General features: G+C 44.6%; 1 protein-coding gene across 1 annotated transcript in view; it reads right to left on the bottom strand.

Moving 5' to 3' along the window:
• ppp1r14c (protein phosphatase 1, regulatory (inhibitor) subunit 14C) overlaps window positions 1-10,000 on the bottom strand; it is a 37,512-nt gene that overhangs the window by 5,017 nt on the left and 22,495 nt on the right. The window contains exons 2-3 of the mRNA XM_052524613.1: window positions 9,369-9,452; window positions 5,569-5,601 (exon numbers count right to left, since the gene is read on the bottom strand). Coding sequence (XP_052380573.1) covers window positions 5,569-5,601; window positions 9,369-9,452 — 117 coding nt within the window. The remainder of the gene's footprint in view (window positions 1-5,568; window positions 5,602-9,368; window positions 9,453-10,000) is intronic.

Genomic DNA, 10,000 nt, shown 5'->3' with positions numbered 1-10,000 from the left:
AGTGTTTTTAGTGTTTTACTCCCTAGTGTTTTACTCCCTGGTGTTTTACTCCCTGGTGTTTTACTCCCTGGTGTTTTACTCCCTAGTGTTTTACTCCCTGGTGTTTTACTCCCTGGTGTTTTACTCCCTAGTGTTTTACGCCCTGGTGTTTTACGCCCTAGTGTTTTACTCCCTAGTGTTTTACTCCCTAGTGTTTTACGCCCTGGTGTTTTACACCCTAGTGTTTTACTCCCTGGTGTTTTACTCCCTGGTGTTTTACTCCCTAGTGTTTTACTCCCTAGTGTTTTACTCCCTGGTGTTTTACTCCCTAGTGTCTTACGCCCTAGTGTTTTACTCCCTAGTGTTTTACGCCCTAGTGTTTCCTGGTGTTTTATGCCCTAGTGTTTTACTCCCTGGTGTTTTACGCCCTAGTGTTTTACTCCCTTACGCCCTAGTGTTTTACTCCCTAGTGTTTTACTCCCTAGTGTTTTACTCCTTAGTGTTTTACTCACTGGTGTTTTACTCCCTGGTGTTTTACTCCCTAGTGTTTTACTCCTTAGTGTTTTAATCCCTAGTGTTTTACTCCCTAGTGTTTTACGCCCTAGTGTTTTACTCCCTGGTGTTTTACTCACTAGTGTTTTACTCCCTGGTGTTTTACTCCCTGGTGTTTTACTCCCTAGTGTTTTACTCCCTGGTGTTTTACTCCCTGGTGTTTTACTCCCTAGTGTTTTACTCCCTGGTGTTTTACTCCCTAGTGTTTTACTCCCTGGTGTTTTACTCCCTAGTGTTTTACTCCCTAGTGTTTTACACCCTAGTGTTTTACTCCCTGGTGTTTTACTCCCTAGTGTTTTACTCCCTAGTGTTTTACTCCCTAGTGTTTCCTGGTGTTTTACTCCCTAGTGTTTTACTCCCTGGTGTTTTACTCCCTGGTGTTTTACTCACTAGTGTTTTACTCCCTGGTGTTTTACGCCCTGGTGTTTTACTCCCTGGTGTTTTACTCCCTAGTGTTTTACTCCCTGGTGTTTTACTCCCTGGTGTTTTACTCCCTAGTGTTTTACTCTCTAGTGTTTTACTCCCTAGTGTTTTACTCACTGGTGTTTTACACCCTGGTGATTTACTCCCTGGTGTTTTACACCCTAGTGTTTTACTCCCTAGTGTTTTACGCCCTAGTGTTTTACGCCCTGGTGTTTTACTCCCTAGTGTTTTACGCCCTAGTGTTTCCTAGTGTTTTACGCCCTAGTGTTTTACTCCCTGGTGTTTTACGCCCTAGTGTTCTACGCCCTTACGCCCTAGTGTTTTACTCCCTAGTGTTTTACTCCCTAGTGTTTTACTCCCTAGTGTTTTACTCCCTGGTGTTTTACTCCCTGGTGTTTTACTCCCTGGTGTTTTACTCCCTAGTGTTTTACTCCCTGGTGTTTTACTCCCTGGTGTTTTACTCCCTAGTGTTTTACGCCCTGGTGTTTTACGCCCTAGTGTTTTACTCCCTAGTGTTTTACTCCCTAGTGTTTTACGCCCTGGTGTTTTACACCCTAGTGTTTTACTCCCTGGTGTTTTACTCCCTGGTGTTTTACTCCCTAGTGTTTTACTCCCTAGTGTTTTACTCCCTGGTGTTTTACTCCCTAGTGTCTTACGCCCTAGTGTTTTACTCCCTAGTGTTTTACGCCCTAGTGTTTCCTGGTGTTTTATGCCCTAGTGTTTTACTCCCTGGTGTTTTACGCCCTAGTGTTCTACGCCCTTACGCCCTAGTGTTTTACTCCCTAGTGTTTTACTCCTTAGTGTTTTACTCACTGGTGTTTTACTCCCTGGTGTTTTACTCCCTAGTGTTTTACTCCTTAGTGTTTTAATCCCTAGTGTTTTACTCCCTAGTGTTTTACGCCCTAGTGTTTTACTCCCTGGTGTTTTACTCACTAGTGTTTTACTCCCTGGTGTTTTACTCCCTGGTGTTTTACTCCCTAGTGTTTTACTCCCTAGTGTTTTACTCCCTGGTGTTTTACTCCCTAGTGTTTTACTCCCTAGTGTTTTACTCCCTATTGTTTTACTCCCTAGTGTTTTACTCCCTGGTGTTTTACTCCCTGGTGTTTTACTCCCTGGTGTTTTACTCCCTGGTGTTTTACTCCCTAGTGTTTTACGCCCTGGTGTTTTACGCCCTAGTGTTTTACTCCCTAGTGTTTTACTCCCTAGTGTTTTACTCCCTAGTGTTTTACGCCCTGGTGTTTTACACCCTAGTGTTTTACTCCCTAGTGTTTTACTCCCTAGTGTTTTACTCCCTAGTGTTTTACTCCCTGGTGTTTTACTCCCTAGTGTTTTACGCCCTAGTGTTTTACTCCCTGGTGTTTTACTCCCTAGTGTTTTACTCCCTAGTGTTTTACTCCCTAGTGTTTTACTCCCTGGTGTTTTACTCCCTAGTGTTTTACTCCCTGGTGTTTTACTCCCTAGTGTTTTACTCCCTGGTGTTTTACTCCCTAGTGTTTTACTCCCTGGTGTTTTACTCCCTGGTGTTTTACTCCCTAGTGTTTTACGCCTTCGTGTCTTACGCCCTGGTGTCTTACTCCCTAGTGTTTTACTCCCTAGTGTTTTACTCCCTGGTGTTTTACTCCCTAGTGTTTTACACCCTAGTGTTTTACTCCCTGGTGTTTTACTCCCTAGTGTTTTACTCCCTAGTGTTTTACTCCCTAGTGTTTCCTGGTGTTTTACTCCCTAGTGTTTTACTCCCTAGTGTTTTACTCCCTGGTGTTTTACTCCCTGGTGTTTTACTCCCTAGTGTTTTACTCCCTAGTGTCTTACGCCCTGGCGCTACACAGCTGACTCAAATCATCACATTTTTATTTAATAAGGAGTTGGTTTGTTGAATCAGCTGTGTAATGCTAGCAAAAAAAACAACTTAAAAAAAAAAGGTGCACCCAGAAGGGGCCCCGGGACAGAGTTTGAGAAACACTGCTCTAGGGATTACTGCTGTGATTGTGTGACGCACATCAACCGCTGTCAGCTTGGCTGGACACCCTTCAGGCATACCAGTGACCTTGCTGCTGTTTCAAACTGACCTAATGCCGTCGGGCTCGCTAGCTCACTCACTCACACTTTGCTGACAGATGTTGTGTCTTTTAGAGTACAGTCAGAATGGGGTTGTGTCTTTTAGAGTACAGTCAAAATGGGGTTGTGTCTTTTAGAGTACAGTCAGAATGGGGTTGTGTCTTTTAGAGTACAGTCAGAATGGGGTTGTGTCTTTTAGAGTACAGTCAGAATGGGGTTGTGTCTTTTAGAGTACAGTCAGAATGGGGTTGTGTCTTTTAGAGTACAGTCAGAATGGGGTTGTGTCTTTTAGAGTGCAGTCAGAATGGGGTTGTGTCTTTTAGAGTGCAGTCAGAATGGGGTTGTGTCTTTTAGAGTACAGTCAGAATGGGGTTGTGTCTTTTAGAGTACAGTCAGAATGGGGTTGTGTCTTTTAGAGTACAGTCATAATGGGGTTGTGTCTTTTAGAGTACAGTCAGAATGGGGTTGTGTCTTTTAGAGTACAGTCAGAATGAGGTTGTGTCCTTTAGAGTACAGTCAGAATGGGGTTGTGTCTTTTAGAGTACAGTCAGAATGGGGTTGTGTCTTTTAGAGTACAGTCAGAATGGGGTTGTGTCTTTTAGAGTACAGTCAGAATGGGGTTGTGTCTTTTAGAGTGCAGTCAGAATGGGGTTGTGTCTTTTAGGGAAAGTCAGAATGGGTTTGTGTCTTTTAGAGTACAGTCAGAATGGGGTTGTGTATTTTAGAGTACAGTCAGATTGGGGTTGTGTATTTTACAGTGTACAGTCAGAATGGGGTTGTGTCTTTTACAGTGTACAGTCAGAATGGGGTTGTGTCTTTTAGAGTACAGTCAGAATGGGGTTGTGTCTTTTAGAGTGTACAGTCAGAATGGGGTTGTGTCTTTTAGAGTACAGTCAGAATGGGGTTGTGTCTTTTAGTGTACAGTCAGAATGGGGTTGTGTCTTTTAGAGTACAGTCAGAATGGGGTTGTGTCTTTTAGAGTACAGTCAGAATGGGGTTGTGTCTTTTAGAGTACAGTCAGAATGGGGTTGTGTCTTTTAGAGTGTACAGTCAGAATGGGGTTGTGTCTCTTAGAGTGCAGTCAGAATGGGTTTGTGTCTTTTAGAGTACAGTCAGATTGGGGTTGTGTATTTTACAGTGTACAGTCAGAATGGGGTTGTGTCTTTTAGAGTACAGTCAGAATGGGGTTGTGTCTTTTAGAGTACAGTCAGAATGGGGTTGTGTCTTTTAGAGTACAGTCAGATTGGGGTTGTGTATTTTACAGTGTACAGTCAGAATGGGGTTGCTGTGTGCAGAGTGTACAGTCATAATGGGGTTGATCTTCCTGTCTGGGTTGGCACCCCCCTCGGGTTGTGCCGTGGCGGAGATCTTTGTGGGCTGTACTCAGCCTTGTCTCAGGATGGTAAGTTGGTGGTTGAAGATATCCCTCTAGTGGTGTGGGGGCTGTGCTTTGGCAAAGTGGGTGGGGTTATATCTTTCCTGTTTGGCCCTGCCCTGACCCCTCCTGTCTCAGCCTCCAGTATTTATACTGAGCCCTAGGACCATGCCTCAGGACTACCTAACATGATGACTCCATGCTGTCCCCAGTCCACCTGGCCGTGCTGCTGCTCCAGTTTCAACTGTTCTGCCTGTGATGCTGGTCATTTATGAACACTCAGCTCGCCCCCCCGTCCCACCCAAACACTCAGCTCGCCCCCCGTCCCACCCAAACACTCAGCTCGCCTCCCCGTCCCCCCGTCCCACCCAAACACTCAGCTCGCCCCGTCCCCCCCGTCCCACCCAAACACTCAGCTCTCCCCGTCCCCCCATCCCACCCAAACACTCATCTCGCCCCCGTCCCACCCAAACACTCATCTCGCCCCCATCCCACCCAAACACTCATCTCACCCCCAGTCCCACCCAAACACTCAGCTCGCCTCCCGTCCCACCCAAACACTCATCTCACCCCCAGTCCCACCCAAACACTCAGCTCGCCCCCTCCCCCATCCCACCCAAACACTCATCTCACCCCCAGTCCCACCCAAACACTCAGCTCGCCCCCTCCCCCATCCCACCCAAACACTCATCTCGCCCCCAGTCCCACCCAAACACTCAGCTCGCCCGTCCCCCCGTCCCACCCAAACACTCATCTCGCCCCCGTCCCACCCAAACACTCAGCTCGCCCCCGTCCCCCATCCCACCCAAACACTCAGCTCGCCCCCGTCCCCCCATCCCACCCAAACACTCAGCTCGCCCCCGTCCCACCCCAAACACTCAGCTCGCCCACGAGACAGAGACAGAGAGACAGAGATCCCCCGTCCCACCCAAACACTCATTAAGGATTCCCTTCCCACCCAAACACTCAGCTCGAACCCTGTGATTCCACCCAAACATCAGTTTTCTCAAGCCACCCGTATCCCACCAAACACTGAGGACATCGCCAGAGTCCCACAGGAAACACTCAGAGACTGCCCAGGAGGTCCCACCCACAGCACTGTTCATCTCACAGAGACCCCAGTCCCACCCAAACACCAGCTCAGGAGGTGAGACAGAGACAGAGAGACAGAGATCACTACTCACCTCCGTGGGTTTATAGCAGTCCATTAAGGATTCCTGTTGAGAGAGAGAAGGACAATACGTGTTTTAAATGTAGAACTCTGTGATTCAAACGTCAATCATCTGTTTTCTCAAGGCACCAATAGGAGTATACATGGAACTTTAAATACATTCAAACAGGAGGTGAGGACATACGACAGAGACTGTTACAGGAGGTGAGGACATACGACAGAGACTGTTACAGGAGGTGAGGACATACGACAGAGACCGTTACAGGGACAACAGAGACTGTTACAGGAGGTGAGGACATACGACAGAGACTGTTACAGGAGACGACAGAGACCGTTACAGGAGGTGAGGACATACGACAGAGACTGTTACAGGAGGTGAGGACATACGACAGAGACCGTTACAGGAGGTGAGGACATACGACAGAGACCGTTACAGGAGGTGAGGACATACGACAGAGACCGTTACAGGAGGTGAGGACATACGACAGAGACCGTTACAGGAGGTGAGGACATACGACAGAGACCGTTACAGGAGGTGAGGACATACGACAGAGACCGTTACAGGAGGTGAGGACATACGACAGAGACCGTTACAGGAGGTGAGGACATACGACAGAGACTGTTACAGGAGGTGAGGACATACGACAGAGACTGTTACAGGAGGTGAGGACATAGAGACCGTTACAGGAGGTGAGGACAGAGACCGTTACAGGAGGTGAGGACATACGACAGAGACCGTTACAGGAGGTGAGGACATACGACAGAGACCGTTACAGGAGGTGAGGACATACGACAGAGACCGTTACAGGAGGTGAGGACATACGACAGAGACCGTTACAGGAGGTGAGGACATACAGGAGGTGAGGACAGAGACCGTTACAGGAGGTGAGGACATACGACAGAGACCGTTACAGGAGGTGAGGACATACGACAGAGACCGTTACAGGAGGTGAGGACATACGACAGAGACCGTTACAGGAGGTGAGGACATATGACAGAGACCGTTACAGGAGGTGAGGACATATGACAGAGACCGTTACAGGGACAACAGAGACTGTTACAGGGGGTGAGGACATACGACAGAGACTGTTCCAGGAGGTGAGGACATACGACAGAGACTGTTACAGGAGGTGAGGACATATGACAGAGACCGTTACAGGGACGACAGAGACTGTTACAGGAGGTGAGGACATACGACAGAGACTGTTACAGGAGGTGAGGACATACGACAGAGACTGTTACAGGAGGTGAGGACATATGACAGAGACCGTTACAGGGACGACAGAGACTGTTACAGGAGGTGAGGACATACGACAGAGACTGTTACAGGAGGTGAGGACATACGACAGAGACTGTTACAGGGATGAGGACATACGACAGAGACTGTTACAGGAGGTGAGGACATATGACAGAGACTGTTACAGGAGGTGGGACGACAGAGACTGTTACAGGAGGTGAGGACATGACAGAGACCGTTACAGGGACAACAGAGACCGTTACAGGAGGTGAGGACATACGACAGAGACTGTTCCAGGAGGTGAGGACATACGACAGAGACTGTTACACTAGTGTTCACTATAATATATATAGATAATAATAACAGAGATGTGCCATTTAGACAGACAGAGACTGTTACAGGAGGTTATCCAAAGCAGAGACTGTTACAGTCAGGTGTGCATACAGAGACTGTTACAGGAGGTGAGGACATCGACAGAGACTGTTACCCTGGCGTTACAGGTGAGGAGCGCCATGCTCTACAACTGAGTTACAGAAGGACCACTCAGAGACTGTTGTGGGTGACTGTTACAGGGGACGACAGAGTGTTACAGGGATGTGTGTGAGACTGTTACACTAGTGTTCACTGTGTGTGTGTGTGTGTGTGTGTGTGTGTGTGTGTGTGTGTGTGTGTGTGTGTGTGTGTGTGTGTGTGTGTGTGTGTGTGTGTGTGTGTGTGTGTGTGTGTGACAGCATGGAGAACAAGACGGGTCAGATAGACAGTGTTTCACCTTCTTAAAGGACAGGTCATTAAACCAATCAAGATTAAGAGTCACACACTTTAACACATTAACATCTATTACACAGGACTTGGGAGGTATTATGAAGCATTATGCAGTTCCTATGCAGTATTATGCAGTTCCTATGCAGCATCATGCAGTTCCTATGCAGTATTATGAAGCATGATGCAGTTCCTATGCAGTATTATGAAGCATTATGCAGTTCCTATGCAGTATTATGAAGCATTATGCAGTATTATGAAGCATTATGCAGTTCCTATGCAGTATTATGAAGCATTATGCAGTTCCTATGCAGTATTATGAAGCATTATGCAGTATTATGAAGCATTATGCAGTTCCTATGCAGTATTATGAAGCATTATGCAGTTCCTATGCAGTATTATGAAGCATGATGCACTTCCTATGCAGTATTATGAAGCATGATGCAGTTCCTATGCAGTATTGTGAAGCATTATGCAGTTCCTATGCAGTATTATGAAGCATGATGCAGTTCCTATGCAGTATTATGAAGCATTATGCAGTTCCTATCCAGTATTATGAAGCATTATGCAGTTCCTATGCAGTATTATGAAGCATTATGTAGTATTATGAAGCATTATGCAGTTCCTATGCAGTATTATGAAGCATTATGCCGTTCCTATGCAGTATTATGAAGCATTATGCAGTATTATGAAGCATTATGCAGTTCCTATGCAGTATTATGCAGTATTATGAAGCATTATGCAGTATTATGAAGCATTATGCAGTTCCTATGCAGTATTATGAAGCATTATGCAGTTCCTATGCAGTATTATGAAGCATTATGCAGTTCCTATGCAGTATTATGAAGCATTATGCAGTTCCTATGCAGTATTATGAAGCATTATGCAGTATTATGAAGCATTATGCAGTTCCTATGCAGTATTATGAAGCATGATGCAGTTCCTATGCAGTATTATGAAGCATTATGCAGTTCCTATGCAGTATTATGAAACATTATGCAGTATTATGAAGCATTATGCAGTTCCTATGCAGTATTATGAAGCATTATGTAGTATTATGAAGCATTATGCAGTTCCTATGCAGTATTATGAAGCATTATGCAGTTCCTATGCAGTATTATGAAGCATTATGCAGTATTATGAAGCATTATGCAGTTCCTATGCAGTATTATGCAGTTCCTATGCAGTATTATGAAGCATTATGCAGTATTATGAAGCATTATGCAGTTCCTATGCAGTATTATGAAGCATTATGCAGTTCCTATGCAGTATTATGAAGCATTATGCAGTTCCTATGCAGTATTATGAAGCATTATGCAGTATTATGAAGCATTATGCAGTTCCTATGCAGTATTATGAAGCATGATGCAGTATTATGAAGCATTATGCAGTTCCTATGCAGTATTATGAAGCATTATGCAGTTCCTATGCAGTATTATGCAGTTCCTATGCAGTATTATGAAGCATTATGCAGTTCCTATGCAGTATTATGCAGTTCCTATGCAGTATTATGAAGCATTATGCAGTTCCTATGCAGTATTATGCAGTTCCTATGCAGTATTATGAAGCATTATGCAGTTCCTATGCAGTATTATGAAGCATTATGCAGTTTCTATGCAGTATTATGAAGCATTATGCAGTATTATGAAGCATTATGGAGTTCCTATGCAGTATTATGAAGCATTATGCAGTTCCTATGCAGTATTATGAAGCATTATGCAGTTCCTATGCAGTATTATGAAGCATTATGCAGTTCCTATGCAGTATTATGAAGCATTATGGAGTTTTTATGCAGTAATGTGAAGGATTATGGGTACCTGTAGTTTGACGGCTCTCTCGTCTTCGCTGTTGACTTCCAACAGGTCATCGATGTCTATCTCCACCTCTGGCATCTCCTCTTCCTGGAAATAAACATCAAAAATCACCATCACCATAAATTATCATCACCACCATCATCATCATCATCATCATCATCATCATCATCACCATAAATCACCATCATCATAAATTATCATCACCACCATCATCACCATAAATCACCATCACCATAAATTATCACCATCATCATCAAGCATCGTCATCATCATCATCACCACCATCACCATAAATTATCATCACCACCATCATCATCATCATCATCATCATCATCATCATCATCATCATCATCATCATCATCATCATCATCATAAATCATCATCATCATAAATCATCATCATCATCATCATCATCACCATAAATCATCATCATCATCATCATCATCATCATCATCATCATCATAAATCATCATCATCATCATCATCATCATCATCATCATCATAAATCATCATCATCATCATCATCATCATAAATCATCATCATCATAAATCATCATCATCATCATAAATCATCATCATCATAAATCATCATCATCATAATCATCATCATCATCATCATCATCATAAATCATCAT

Source organism: Oncorhynchus keta, chromosome 8 (genome assembly GCF_023373465.1).
Source record: "Oncorhynchus keta strain PuntledgeMale-10-30-2019 chromosome 8, Oket_V2, whole genome shotgun sequence".
In the NCBI taxonomy this organism is placed as follows: domain Eukaryota; kingdom Metazoa; phylum Chordata; class Actinopteri; order Salmoniformes; family Salmonidae; genus Oncorhynchus; species Oncorhynchus keta.
Note: the sequence above shows the minus strand (reverse complement) of the source record. Positions and strands in the feature narration are given on the sequence as shown.